Here is a 16,085-nt window from a genome sequence, read left to right as displayed (position 1 = left end):
GACAAGAATATCTGGCTTTATTGTTTATAATGTTGATTAAACAGGCTTGATACCTCCATGTCGACTGTTAATTGATCCTAAAAACAAAGACGGAGCCATTGTTCCTGTTGTCCTGTTTATACGTGACCGTCATTTGAGGAAGAATTACTAATCCTGCTGATCACCACCGCATATAAATATTGTTTTCGTTGTCGTTTTATGGTCAGTGTCGGTCTTGTTTAGCTTTGCATTGCATTTGCATCAATAAATAAAATCAACTAAGGTAGTCTAACTAAGGAATTACAGCGCGTTTTAAAACAAACAAAAAAAACATCTGTGTGAATTTATTTACAGGTGACGACCCTATTTGAAGTTCTTAGGAGGAAAATACAGGCTTTAGGTATGGAAAAGTGTACCAGTCATATGCTAAGGCCAAACTTGAAGTTGCAGTGAAATTGACGTTTTAATGTTTCAAGTTGTTGAAATCAGCATTAGTTAGCCTAATATATTTCTAACGAACAAACGACCGCTCCAAACAAGTTATGGACAACACTACTTGTATTAAACGAAGAAATGAAACTTTAATTAACAAAAGCTCTCCTCCACCTTGACCTGTCAATCATCGCGCCTCACGGCTGCAGCTCGCGCTGACAGACGTGAGCCTCACGAACTCTTGCGTCCATTGTCCAAATTAACTTTCTTTTATTTCTATAAAAATGTAAAACGAAGGTGTGTCGGTAGCCAAGTAATGTAATAAGTGGACAGCCATTGTGGTTTTCCATGATTCTGCTGTAGGTGTTTGTGCATGAGCCGCACACACGTGCATGACCTTGAACTCGATCATCCTTAAGTTATTTCGAGTAAACTGTTATTGACAATTAATCGATCATCGATTAATCATTAACATCCCTAATCTGAACGGGTACTGGAACCATGCAGTTACTAATTTCTCATATACCAGTGATGCGTGGTTAGCAAATCTCTAATGATTTGAATCTTGAAGCTAGGATCCGTCTGTCATCACACTGCACTAACCAACAAGCTTGTGGTCACACAAAATGAATTTGAGCATATGCACATGAATGAGATGAGTGCAACCAATTTGTTCTCCAGACAGGCTCAAGCCCTCAATCCCTATGGAGAGCCCTGGCTCTGAAGTGAGGGATGGGTGCTGAAAAACATGCCAGCTGCCTGTAGTGGGGGTTGCTGACTTATTGATCTCCAAGATTGCATCATTGAAGGCCTTGCCCAGGAAATTATCTTCTAATTATCTTCTAGCAAAAACTGATATGTGATTTTTATAATATATGTATTTAAATAACAACCAAGCAGCAACGGTAAGATTTTGTTCATGTAAAATGCACATCTAAGTCGGGCTGGGCGATATGGCAAAAAAGTAAACTCTGTAGTTTTTTTCTATATTGATCGATAACGATATTTATTTCGATATATATTTAATTACAAAACTGTATTTAAAATAGATTATTTATAGTTTATTAACAAAAGTTAACCTTTAACCAGTTAAAATTCAATTAAATGAATGCACTGTTGCAACACAGAGGATATAAGGCCATAAACAACATGTACCAGTTCATTCAGTCTCATTTTGACTCAAGAGACTCGTTAAGTAAAGGGAGTGTTCATTCAGTACATTCAACCAATGAAAGGGCTCCGTTACTGCGTACATTCGAACGCTATTGGCTCAGCGTCTGCGCACATACATAATGCTGCAATAATGTCTTGCTCGAGTAGTGGGATTCATTCAATGCATTCAGTGAACCTTAAGGTCAGTTTATGGTTCTGCGTGGGACCTACGCGTAACCTACGGCGTAGCCTACGCAGAGCCGCGTACCCTGTGCGTACCCTACTCCGTAGCCTGACGCGCACCTCTCCAAAAATGTAACAACGCGTCAACTCAACGCGGACCGCAAGCGCTGTGATTGGTCGGTTTGGCAGCATCGTACTTCCTTCTACGCATTTCCGGCATCTTCTTCTCTGGTGTCTTCTTCCGGCAAGTTCAGAGTCCACAAAAGAACAACATGGTGAGCATCGACATCGACCAAGTTACTGAGCGTCTGATTGAAGGGGTTTGGAAATACACGCATCTGTATGACTCCTCTTCGGCGGACTATAAAGACTGTCAGATGGCGGCGAATTCTTGGAGAGAGATTTCCTCTAACGTCGGTTTGGCCTTCCATTGTCGTTTGCAAACACTAGCATACACACACACAAAACATCGGCGAAGAAGAGCAAACCCATGAAAACACAAAGAGCCAACTAGCGTTTCGGCGGTGTAATTGCAGTATGACGCATACTCTCAACGCAGAACCATAAATGTTCACGATGGCGTCGTCTACGTATGTAGGCTACGCCGTATGTTACGGCGTAGGTCCTACGCAGAACCATAAACTGACCTTTAGTCTTTCAAAAAGACATCTCACATAAACTGTAGTACATTTCTTTAATCATGCAAGCATCTTACATACAAGGTTCAATATTTTAATGTGCACACAAACTCACTTCATTACATCTCTATTCTGTACAGGGCAGCGCTGGTTTGCTTCATAAGCACCAGCTCATGTTAGCAGATATTGTTAACAATAGATATAAAAACGTTTGTGCTTGAGTTTCGAAGTAACTCGCTTGCAATTGCGCCTCAAGTTTGTTTTGTTTAACCGGCGATTGCGAAAAAAAAATGAAACACGATAAACCGCGTGATGACAACTCGAGGTTAGTTTCACCTTTGTTTTCGCTTCCAGTAATGTTTTCCTCCTCATGTTGAGTTTTCTTTGCCAAGTGCAGTATGAAATGGACTTTGTACTTACAGCGTGCATGCTAAAAGCTGCACGCTGACTGACTGTTGTTGCGTTTATTTCTGCGTTCTGTTAGACTGTAAGATTAATCCATATCCAGTCAAAATGCCAATAGCTTATCATCGTTTTTGAAATACATTCTATCGCGATTCGATATGATATCGTTTATCGGCACAGCCCTACATCTAAGCCCAGAGCTTTCAGTTGTAAAATGTATGATTGATTTGCTGTTACTAGAAAGCCTCCATGGGCACTGTAGTAATTTGCTGTTGAGCGGCGTACTTGTAGACGGCTTTAAGGATGAGCTCTTTCGGTGTATACTGATGTAATATTGAATGGATGTGTCTGAACATGCCCGGTGTGTGCTGTCAGTATGGGGGGAAGAACATTCTTGCTGTTAAATGTGCCCAGGCAAATCAAATTCCAGCGAACATACTTTGAGTTTCTTTGATAGTCATCAGTTATTGTGGTGTAACATGTTCATGGAAACATGAAATGGATGAAACCCAGGGAGAAATCCAATGTGAAGCATACAGTTTTTATGGGTCTGACGGTGCAGTTGACTGTACAAAACAGGTGCAGTTTAATGTTATTTAATAATATAGGCTGAATACATGAGGAAAATATCTGAATTGTTTAGTGTTTGTTTGTTTGTATGGGCTGCTAGTTGTCTGTCTGAGATTGTGGACTTTGCTTGTTGTGTTGGTCTGATCAGGTGTAAAGACCTTGCTCTTGCACATTATGATAATGTAGTCTGTCTGATGCGTTACCGATCCTCTTTCCCCGTGAATGCACTCGTAATGCGACTCTAAAAAAGACAGGGCGATCGGAGCAGGCAGCCTGTCATCACTGGTGTGTGATGGTAAAATCTTGTTGTCCTCGACCATGGACGGGGTTCAATTTAGATGGAAAGGGGGTTAGTTGGAGTAGTAATGCATGCTCACATACAGCAATAAGGAACCATTAAAAAAATCCCAATCTGCCAATGTAGTCTGTTTAAAGGAAAAGTTCACCTCAAAATCAAATTTGTGTTATTTTTTACTCACCCACATGACGTTCAGCATGTTTTAAGACCTCCTGGGGCCTGTACCATGATGCCGGTTTAGGTGGCTAGCCAGGTAAGTTAGTTAGTTAGAATTAGTTTGCGCCAAACCTGGGTTTTGGGTACCATGAAATTAACTCCACTGTAATCGGTGTTCATCGCCATGGTAACTTGCACTGCACGGCTAACCTGCTCCGGAGCAGGTTATGGTCTAGATAAGAGATCTCACACCGAAAGTGAACCAATCAGCGTCGAGCAAATTTACATACAACCCACCAAACAAATATTCGAATAATCGAATATTCTGGTCCAGCCCTACTTGATTCTGGGGCTGAAACGATTCCTCGAGTAACTCGAGTAATTAGAATACAAAAAATCAAACCGTTTAATCCATTTAACTACAGTTCACACAGAGCACTGCGTTTCCCCACAGACCGTTATTACTGACGCACAGCCCGCTAAACTCTATTCATGTTACAGGGCTCTCAAGTCTCACGCATTCACAGAGACATACGCATTTTAGTCTGTTCACACGCTCATACGTATGTCTCATGCTGATAAATAAGTGATAGCTTATTGAAATGTTGAACTGCTATTTTACTTAGTTTTAGTCTATTTTGCGAGTGAAACCTTTTCCGGCTGCATCGAGTCAATAAAACTAGAGGCGGACTAGTGGATGCCGAATCATGTTATTTACACACGTCATCTGTCTGTTCTGTATGTCTGAGTGAATGAACTGCACAGTTTAACGTGCTACACGCGTGATGCTCATGAATTTGTCTGCGTCTGCTCTGCACTTTATAAGGACATGAACACATTAACTTCATCTCCAGAGTTGCTCTGAGAGTTTATTTCAGAATATTTTACTGAGTGAAGCTAACACACTAAAAAATAAGCGTCTTCCGACGACCTGCCAAAATAAAAGTCTGGTTAACTCGGTATTTTTATGTGGACAAATATATTACTATTTAATAGTAAAAAAAGAAACTAAAACTAATTTAGATCAGCTTATGCATGATGCATTTAGTTTAAGTTAGTTGTTTACCTTTGAAATTATTCTTTCTATTTTTATTAATGTTTCTTATTTATACATTTGTATTAGGCCTATATTGCATTTTGAATGTGATATGGCAATGGAATGTAGTAAATGGGTTTAGTTTTCACAGATATTAATGTATGCAATTTCAGCAATAAATATGTTAATTTTTCTAAAAAGGAAACAAATTAGTTGTTCATTTTAAGAGACCTGTCTTATTTTCTCTTGTATATTTAGTATTGCTCTTTAATAAAGAAAAAGTACTTATTATCCGAATACCCGATTAATCGAAGGAAAAATCTGTAGAATACTCAATTATTAAAATAATCGATAGCTGCAGCCCTACTTGATTCTGGACCGCAAACTCTCTCACTGCAACCAATCAAATATCTGGGTACCATCCGAAATGCCAGCATAACCAATCAGAAAGAAAGAAAACCCTTCTGTGCTCCAGACTTGACTCTGGACCGCAAACTCTCGCGACGCAACAAATCAAATCTCAGGGTACCACCCAAAATGCCAGAAGAACCAAAGAATCAGAAAGAAAGAAAATAATTTTATTTAAAAAAAATGTATTTATAGACCCAAACGATCGCGTCCGAGTACTCGTGCCCATCCCTATCATTGGGTGTTACAGCAGCTGCTGGTAAATGAATTTCTACATCCTCTGCTAAGGTTTTTGAGTTGAGGCAGATGGTGGGCCGGAAAAGAGGTGATATAGCTGCATGCGTAGATAATTGTGCCCACTCCTTCACTCTGGAATGCTGTGCATGTGAGTCAACCTGAGATATGCAGAAATATTTAATTGTGGTGGGCTTGTTTTTTTTATGTATTTAATTGTATCCCAATGAGTCATAATCCACAGGAAGCTAAAGCTCGACACTGCAAAGTCTCTCCAGTTGAGTGGATTTATTGTTTTCATGCTCGGGTCTACATGCATGTTATGTCACACAGGTGCATGATCGGGTATTATGTTTAAGCTCTTTGCATACATGTCAGATAGTTTGGTCGGTTTCTCAGTCCAGAATTTCACCATGTTTGATACTCAGTTGTAATTGACCTTCATCTCTCATCTTCTCTCTCTTTCTGTCTCCCCACCACTCCCACCCTTCTGATCTCCAGGCACTGACATCTCTGTGGGGGAAGAAGTAGCCATCAAGCTAGAATGTGTGAAAACGAAGCACCCACAGCTGCACATCGAGAGCAAGATCTACAAGATGATGCAAGGAGGCGGTATGTGTCTCCACACTCAGTCAAAAGCTCCTCTTGGTCTCCATCCAGCTTCTCCCTGTTTACTTGTTAATTTGTTAAAAATTAATAAAATAAAGCTAATACAAACATTTGGTGTTAGGATGTAATTTGCTTTTAAAGGTGATTGTGTGATGTAAAATTTGATACAGGATAAACTAGGTTCATTTCTGTTTAATTGACACTACAGCAAAAAATATATTAAACACATTTTACGCTGTACCACCTTAAACGTTTGTAATGTATAAGTTATTATCTGAAGGAATACTCCACCCAAAAATGAAAATTCTGTCATGAATTATGCGCTAGTTGTTCCAAACCTGTATGAATTTCATTGTTCGGTTGAACAAAAAAGATATTTGGAAGAATGTTAGCAACTCACAATTCTGGGGCATTATTTACTGCCATAAGCACCTTTTCCTACTAATTTTTCCTACTATGGTAGTCAATGATGCCCCAGAATTGTCATTGCTAACATTCTTCCAAATATCTTTGTGTTCAACCGAACAAAGAAAATTATACAGGTTTGGAACAACTTGAGGGTGTAAATGACGACATAATTTTTGTGTGGAGTATATCTTTAAGGACACTTTATTAAGGATGATCTTAACATATGCTTAATGATTTTCATTCTTTTGTTGACCAATCCAGGCTTATAGTAAATACATGTTAAAGGGATAGTTCACCCAAAAAAGTTCATAATTGATTTACCCTTTTGTCATTTCACCTTTATGGCTTTCTTCTGCAGAACACAAAAGATGATGTTCTGAAGAACGTTGGTAACCGAACCACGACAGTTCCCATTGACTTGCATTGGTTTTGTGTCTTTACAATAGAACTGAATAGGTACCGTAGTTGTTCAGTCACCAACTTGCTTCAAAATATTTTTTGTCTTCTGCATAAGAAATAACGGGTGCATTAACCCTTTCAACATATTGGTGGTCTGTAAGTAAGACATAGTTTAAAGGATCCCATTTTCGTAGAAAATGCGTTGCTAGAAAATCTTATTGCACTGAGGATGTAACAGAATCCAGAGGGAACAGTGGGTGGCAAACCAATCATGACCAATCCCTCGCGCATCATCAGTCTGTGAGTCAACGCATCCTTCTCTTTTACGAGCGGCAGCATCAGATCTCTGACATCTCACAGCGTTCTATCAGTTTCATCAACTGACTTTTCATTGGCAGAATATTTAGCATTGTGTGGGATAGAGCTGCACGATTCTGGATAAATTGAGAATCGTGATTCTTTTGTTTCAAATAGAGATTGCGATTCTTTTACGATTCTGAATGATGTCTAAAAGTAATACATAATTTACTCGAGGTTCTGACAAAAAAGTTTATTTAGGTACTTTGCTTCAAAATGATTACATATTTCATGGTTAACCTACAGTAACTATAGTGAGAAATTTTTAACCACAAATTCCATAAGTAAACAAGATTTTTTTTTTTTAACTTTAAATGCAAAAGTTTAGCTTCCTAAAAAGTATTCATGCATTGAAGTAACTTGTATGTGAAATATTTCTCTGTAAAACAAATTCATAAGGTGAGACTCGCAAAAAAGGTCTTTAGAAAGATTTATAAATTTGCCTGATATCTACAGACTGCTTGAAGGGATCTTTAAAGAAAGACACTACTGATAAACATAACGCAGTATTATCTCAGTTTAAAATAACCTGAAAACATGAAATGCTGGACTAATTGATGAAAAGCTCTTATAGCGCAGCTTCTCTATTAGGGTAAATACAGTGATAAACGCCACACATTCTGATGTGTTTTTACCGTAATGACCGATATAAGCACGCACTCGGATTTGTCCGCGCTACAAACTGCAATCGTTAGTTTCGTTCCAAACCTGTATAGTTAAGATGTGAAGCATAATCAGAACAATGTATCACAATCCTGAAAGACAATCATAAGAGCAGTTTTGTTGTCAGGTTGTATTTACTTTATATGTTGGTCTGTTATTTGGTGTGAGATTAATTTGAGCAGAGTGAGCGCTTGTAAACGCATCTCATGCGTGCGAGTTGGCAACTCTCTGCTTTAATCCCAGTACTTCTGTGATCATTTGACATAGAAATAATGATTTTGTGTGGTTGAAAAGACTGTTTGTGACGTTGTTTCATACCTAATGATGATGATGCTTTCTCTGCTTCTGCAGCAGCACCAGCACAGATTGAAGCGTTACGATTTTAGTCTGAGGTGCAAGTTAATAGACACACGAGAATCGTTGACTTTCATTAAAGAGATCGTGTGGGTGTTTGAATTGAGATTGCGATCTTTTAACGATTAACCGTGCAGCTCTAGTGTGGAAGAACAGGAAGGAAGTGTGGGCTGCAGCACATGCATCATGCGTGTTGCTTGTAATTTTCTCACGATTCAATGGTTTACAGGAACAAAACAACGATAGTTTGACTGTAGGCTTTAGTTTGGTTTGAAGACTGATAAAGACATCAGATGTTTGTAGTACTATCAATGCCTTCATGGCTGCTGCACAATGATGCCATAAACTGCAAAATGAATATACATGAGGTGCCTGAAGGATGTTCCCCCCACCCACTGGTCCCAGCTGGGGTTTGCCCCGAATGCTTTATTGTAAATGGGTGCCTCTCTGGTACATTTTGTCTTCAAACACTGACGTCTGCCTGCCTGCTCACTCCCAGCATGACTGAACACGCGCGTGTGCCATTCGCACAGCATCGCCCAAATGATGGCATCCGTGCCACAACAGACCGACATTCACAGTGAGCCTCTCTCCCACCGCTTGTGTTCCCTGTGATCACATGGATCTGGGACCAGATGGTGTGTGCAGAGGGGAGTGGGTCTAGGGGGAGGGGCGGGCCCTCTGCATTCCATCTCCTAACTGGGTCTCTTCCACCACTCCCAGCCTTATTTAGCACAACATGAACAAGCATGACAAGCCACTAAATTTACATGGTGAATGCCGTACGCACATATACGTGCATTTAAGAGAACCAGTGTGTTTTTATCATTTTCATTTCTAAAGGTTTTACCACCAGAACTGCATATTTGCTCAAATCCATTCATGGAGAAACACATAGCTCAGCATTTTTCTATTTTAATTCCTGTTAATATAGACCGTATCATAGCCGGTGAAAGACGTGCTGGACAGCTCAGAGCTGCAGGAGATATATTTAACCTTTTGAGTTTGCGCAGGAATAGCTGACCTGGAAGATGTTTTCTCCAAAGTGCTGAACAGCAAAAGCACAGTGCTGTCGAAGGCAGTGGCCAGGCTCAGGGTTGCATGTTACAGAACAAATGACAGCAGCTGCAGAGAGAACTCTGACCCCCCCAGATCACTGATGAACCCTTTTTCTCGCCCCAAATAACCCTGAGTGGGTTGGCTGTACGTGAAAGTCTAGAGAATCAACAACCCCACAGAATGCTGAGAGCATTCTGTGCTCTCAGCATATGTTTAATAAAATACTTCATTATGTAAGGTCTTTATACGCCTCTGAAGTTATGTTTCTTTTATTGCATTTCTGTCAGTAGATTCTCCAAAAAATTACACACTGGTCCTTTAATATGCATAGACAGCTGCATTAATAAGCCATTTGTAGTATGTTGTGGCTCTGTTCAAAACTTTCCTCTTTTATTCCTGATCGGCTCAATACAGCTCAAGTGGTTGGGGTCTGTCACATGTGATGTGACATAAATTAAGAATCAGCATTTTGTTGCAATCTGTTTTGCACATCCTGTGTAATTGTCTTTGTTAAACTGCTGAAAGTTTGTCATGTCCAAACCTAATCAATCATATCAGTTTAAGCTCTGGTTATATTATAGCTGGCTTTTCTGGTCAGCATGTGGCTGAATGCTGAAAGGGGCCAATAATGGTCTACAGGTGATCTAATTGGGTTTCAGCTGCCCTTCCGACACAGCTTATATCTTTCCTTGCATCAACTTCAAATTCATCTTAGTGATGCGTTTATGGCCCATGCATTAAAGCCCATACTGAAGGCAGCCAACCAGAGGCTGCCGGTCTTACAAGCTGAACCTCTGTCTTGAGTTTTATCACATCACTGTCCTAACTTAACCAAACGGGCTCCCCACCCCCTCCATCCTGGCCAACTGAGGAAACAAATTAATGCTGTAGGTCACCTTCAATCTCAGTCTGTCAGACTCCTTTAAAGACACAAACATGTATTACAGTCATGATGTACATTAAGATAAACTTACAAACCAATGCTTGATCCTTTTGTTTGACAAGCATTCTGTTAAGGTGCATATTGGTGATCTGTGGGAATAAATTATTGCCTTTTGTAATAACTTTTTTTAATTCTACAGTTGGTATTCCAACAATCAAATGGTGTGGAGCAGAGGGAGATTATAATGTGATGGTAATGGAGCTGCTGGGACCCAGCTTGGAGGATCTGTTCAACTTCTGCTCTCGCAAGTTCAGCCTTAAAACTGTTCTTCTGCTGGCTGACCAGATGGTAAGGCTGTAGACTTGATCATCCGTAACCTTTGTCCTCTCTGCCGTACCCATCTCTTGTTATAGGAGACCGAAAACCAGATAATGACTCCAGGAAGTGGTGTTCTTGTGACATGACAAGCTTTACTGTTTCCCTTCAGCTGTTTTACATAGACAAGCTGTATCTGCTTTCATTTTGTGTTTGACTGGGTATTAAATGCTGTGGTGCATTGTGAAATGAATGAGGTCTAATGTGAAAGGACTACTTGTTTAACAGTTGTCATGCGTTCATTGATTTATTTGAATTGCTATGTTAGCTTTGCGTGGAGCTTGTTTTTCTCCTTTCATCTGTCAGACTTGTCATTTCGACCTGCTGAACCGTCCTGTGTTTCATCCTCAGATCAGCCGTATCGAATACATCCACTCCAAGAACTTCATCCACAGAGACGTCAAGCCCGATAACTTCCTGATGGGCCTGGGGAAAAAGGGCAACCTTGTTTACATCATTGACTTCGGCCTGGCCAAGAAGTACAGAGATGCTCGCACCCACCAGCACATCCCTTACCGCGAGAACAAAAACCTGACTGGCACTGCTCGCTACGCTTCCATTAACACCCACTTGGGAATAGGTACACTGTTAAACCAGCTTTGATATTGCTTATTGTCTAACCTGACCAGCCATCATACTAACGTTTGCAATGCAGGCCAATTCTAACTACTGACTTTTTGTTTAACTTTACAGAGCAGTCTAGACGAGATGACTTGGAGTCTCTTGGCTATGTGCTCATGTACTTTAACCTGGGCTCTCTGCCATGGCAGGGTCTGAAGGCTGCCACAAAGAGACAGAAGTATGAGCGAATCAGTGAGAAGAAAATGTCCACTCCTATTGAAGTCCTGTGCAAAGGATACCCATGTAAGCTCTCTCTTTCATCTGCCATTGTTTCGTTGCAAATGGCATAAAATTGTTTTCTTAGCTGTGTTGACATGTTTACTATTGAAACTGAATGGTTGGGACATATCAAATGACTTGTCGTCTTTTTTGGAGGCGGGGGGAGGGACATAATCATTCTAGACTATTTGAGCTGACACTTTTATTGAGTACATTAGCATGTAGCAGAAAACCTAGGGCTGTTCGATTCTGATTTTTTTGGAGTCTATTCCAATTCCTGGTTGGGGAATTGAAAGAATCGATTCCTAGCTGCTGTTTTCGATTTCTTCTCAATTCCCTGTTTTACTAGAGATTTTTATTTGTAATTAAAAAATTTACACATTTTTAATGTAATACAATTTTCTAAGCTGACACTTTTTACATTTATTAATCGTTTATTGTTTCTATTACAAAAACTTTTACCAAATATGTCAATCTTGTCCTGCAATTCCAATGTATTATTAATAATATAATTAAAAATCTTTCGTTTTTTTATTTACTAGCTGTTTTCAAAATAAAGCACAGGTCAAATTACTATGAACTATTTTTGAAGTTATTCAGCAGTGTACACAAAAATAATTGCGGAATATAGATAGACAGATCGATAATCAAAATAGGGGTGTAACGATACTTTGTTGTACGATATTTCACGATGCAAAAGTGTTACGATGTGCATCGTAGAGAGATGGGGATATTTTAGAATATGATGTTTAATTCTATTCGTTGAGCAGTCAAGACGCTACCTACATTGCGCCAGCGCACTTATCTCACATATGCGGTAGAGAGTTATCTCTGGGAGAAGTGGAAGCACAAGACACAATCTGCGTCACCACCTGGTTTACAAAGCGTCTTATTTTCCTTCACAATCGCCAGTAAAACTCAACTCAACTTTATTTATATAGCGCTTTTACAATTTTCATTGTTACAAAGCAGCTGTACATGAGACACATTGACTACAAGCAAAACAATCAAAGTTGTACCTGCAAAAACAAGAAAAGGTTGAAAACACAGAAGACAGACACACCCACACACAAAACACTCCACACACACAACACGCCCAACAGCATACAGACCAGAGACAACCACACACACACACACACACACACACAACACCACACACACACNNNCACACACACACACACACACACACACACGTACGTACACAGACAAGTACGCACACACACACACGCTCAGTGAGAGCACACATTTAGGATAAAGGAGAGAGAGAGAAGCACAGGTCAAATATAACAGATAATAAATTCCTATATGCAATATTAATTAAGTAAAACTTTAAGATTCTAAAGCACAGCAAACTTGAAGCATGACTGCTGGCGAGTCACCCCAAAACTCATTTCAAAGGCAAGCACAAATGTTTTTATACGCTAATGTTTAGGGCTGCAACTAACGATTATTTTGATAATCGATTAGTTAGACGGTTATTTTTTTCGATTAATCGGATAAAAAGTCTAATTAGATCTTTTGCTTATAACTAAATCAGAAATGGGAAAAGTATACACAACTGAACTCATTAACCTTCTCCCAAAATGTTGTGGATGACTCCCTAATACTGTAAACATACCAAGGCTGATGAGTTGATTCAGGTATATGTCATATTAGAAGCGGCTAACAATAGTCTCTCCCAAACGTGGGAGGGAGGGGATGGTTGGCCAAGGAAATCATTATTTTTGTGGCATGAAAAGTGAGATATTTGTCATTAAAATGTAGTGAAGTACAGTAACAAGTAGGCCTACTTAGAAAAATATATACTTAAGTATAGTACAGATACTCAAAAAGTGTACTTAAGTACAGTACAAATAAATGTATTATGACTATCAACAAATATAAACTAAACATTAACTCTGATGCATCTACAGTGCCATCCTTCACGAGAGTTATAGCTCCTCTTTTAGTGCAAACCCTTTCTAAGCTTCATGTCTGCCCTCTGCTATACCCGTTTTTGCTCCACATATGATCTCATCGGTAGAGAGTAAGAGAAGATTGTCTGTTTACAGTCCCTCTGAAAAGACAAACTTACTTATGATTTGTTAAATGTGTGGATACATGTAATTATATCTGTACTGTGTGTGCAAACGAAGCTTTTGCTTTTTTGCATGTAGAATATTTTGTCATTCCACTGCTCTAGACTTTCATCCGTTATTTTTTTCTGAAGTCTCTATGGTTTTAGACAAGAAACTAATGTGATTAGTTGACCGATGACATCGGCTAAGGGGCGGGGCTTGTGGTTATGAAGGCTCTTAAAGAGGAGTCGATTCCTTTAATAGAACATTTGGAATTGACTCTCGATTCTCAACGCCTTGGAACCGATGAATCGATGTTAAACCTTCGCTTAGTCCATTTACACTCTTCTCCATTTCAGCTGAGTTTGCCACATACCTCAACTTTTGCCGCTCCCTACGGTTTGATGATAAGCCCGACTACTCTTACCTGAGACAGCTCTTCAGGAACCTTTTCCACCGACAAGGCTTTTCATACGACTATGTCTTTGACTGGAACATGCTCAAATTTGTGAGTATTTCAATATTGGGTGTGTTCACCTGGTCACTATATAAATTGTGATGCTGTTTTAAGGATTCCCTACTTAATTTATTGGGCATTTTACGGTTTAGGGTGCAAACAGAGCAGCAGAAGATCCAGAGAGAGAACGAAGGGATCGGGAGGAAAGATTGCGGCACGGGCGGAATCCCGCGCCCCGTGGCATGATCCCTACCAGCTCAGGTAGACCCAGAGGAACACAAGAAGTAGCACCTCCCACGCCCCTCACGCCAACCTCACACACAGGTAAAGCCTGTGCGCACTTGCCTGTTACTTCTTGTTTGTGTTTTAATGCTTTTTTAACTACATCAGCCAGCATGTTTGTTGCTTAACATCTGACGGATCTGTTCCCTTTTATTTGTACATAAGGATATTGTTTTGATGTAGAAAGTATACTTTATTTTTTGCCTTTCCTGTCATTTGTTATCTTAGCTTGAGAGGAAGTGGTTAAGAGGTCGTTAGCTTCTTCACTTGGCAGGATGCAGGCTAGACATTAAGTTTACGTTTGTTTTATCGAATGGTGGAGCTTCCCACACACAATACATTTTTTCTGCCTATATGCTAGCAACCAGCAATCCTGCATTGGTTTTGGCAGTAAGCTAGCGGGTGTGACATGTATGGCCTCAATTAGCAGAGCCTCGACAAGTCTCTTATAACAACCATATGTCACCCCTACCAGAGGCCCAGCACGTCAGCTAGCCTTTCTTTGTCTCTACTTTAAAAAAAGCACTCTTTGTAGAGCCATAACTTTACAATAATAGTTTTTTCAGTTTGGTGTAATTATTTTGTGTTGCAGAAGTTCCATGCTGGAAAACAGAAGTGTGTTTTGTTGTGGAGGTGGATGCGACCCAATGTGTGGTGTCGGTGTCTGAAATCTTTCCATTTTTCCATACTTTTGGTGACACGTGTCTGTCTGTTTCCTCCAGGAATGGAGCGAGAGCGGAAGGTTAGTATGAGGTTGCACCGCGGAGCCCCTGTCAACATTTCCTCCTCAGATCTAACTGGCCGACAGGACACCTCACGCATGTCCACTTCACAGGTACCAACTGTGTTTTTTTTTTTTAATTTCCTGCATTTTTGCCCACATGTTGCCTGTGTGTTTGCCATCAGTGTGTCCGTTCTCAGCTCTGCTTCTCTTAAATGGTGTTTTTTGTTTTGTTGAGTTTGTTACAACTACAATACACTAGTTAGAGATGCTTTGAGCAGATTTATGTACTAGTTGTTATCTGGCAGAGAGAAGGAGGACAAGATGGCAGAGAGTGATGGCAATGTCAGACTGATCAAGTGAAGCTTGTATTCTGGCTTTCAAGGCTGTTAGCATGCTGTAATAAAAGCACTCTGCTTTGAAAAATGTCTTCAGCATTGTCTTTCAACAGTGATAGGCAAACTCTTTGCTGAAGTATGTAGAAAGATCTTGAAGACATAAGAAAATGACTTGATAGTGTACTAAATTTAGATTTACTCAAATATGTGTGGTCTTTTTATACAATATATTAAATATTTATGTGTATACAGGGCTCCAGACTTAACTTTTTTTACTAGGAGCACCATAGCCCCGGACTTAAAATTGAGTGAGAGTAAAAAATGTAGGGGCACACGTTAAATGAGCCTGCATTGCAATTATTCACATTTTCCCCAAAATAACTGTATCACTGATGCTGACAAATACGTTACTGGATGACAGCAGATTTGGTTCTGCTTATTTAAAAAGAGGCAGAGACTACAGATAAGCTTTGTTATTGATTGGTGCTAAATAGACAGACTGTAATCTGAATTTTGACCAACAGAAATTGTGCTTGCCAAAAAGTATACATTTAATTGTTTAATTGTTTGCACATTAAAGCAAAATGAAAGGTTTTGTGTTATAACGTTCTTACGATGATTTTATTGCGTACTAAGGACACTTTTCCTCATGTTCACAACACATGTGAATATAACGTCAAATAAAACAAGAGCATTCGCCTGTCATTTGTTCTTGCTGTGAACGGATTTGAAACGATTCAGCGCTCTCAAGTATTCAACAGATAAATGACGTTTCCTGAACTCCTCTGCGGT

General features: G+C 39.7%; 1 protein-coding gene across 2 annotated transcripts in view; it reads left to right on the top strand.

Moving 5' to 3' along the window:
- The window catches only part of csnk1da (casein kinase 1, delta a), a 31,691-nt gene that overhangs the window by 8,476 nt on the left and 7,130 nt on the right, over positions 1-16,085 (top strand). For both annotated transcript variants that reach the window (XM_057345162.1, XM_057345161.1), the window contains exons 2-8: positions 5,993-6,103; positions 10,423-10,571; positions 10,950-11,178; positions 11,292-11,462; positions 13,855-14,003; positions 14,105-14,276; positions 14,957-15,069. In XM_057345162.1, the coding sequence (XP_057201145.1) occupies positions 5,993-6,103; positions 10,423-10,571; positions 10,950-11,178; positions 11,292-11,462; positions 13,855-14,003; positions 14,105-14,276; positions 14,957-15,069 (1,094 nt within the window). The remainder of the gene's footprint in view (positions 1-5,992; positions 6,104-10,422; positions 10,572-10,949; positions 11,179-11,291; positions 11,463-13,854; positions 14,004-14,104; positions 14,277-14,956; positions 15,070-16,085) is intronic.

This window comes from Triplophysa rosa, linkage group LG11, assembly GCF_024868665.1.
Source record: "Triplophysa rosa linkage group LG11, Trosa_1v2, whole genome shotgun sequence".
In the NCBI taxonomy this organism is placed as follows: Eukaryota; Metazoa; Chordata; class Actinopteri; order Cypriniformes; family Nemacheilidae; genus Triplophysa; species Triplophysa rosa.
The sequence above is the reverse complement of the archived record's forward strand: the minus strand, read 5'-3'. Positions and strand labels throughout refer to the sequence as shown.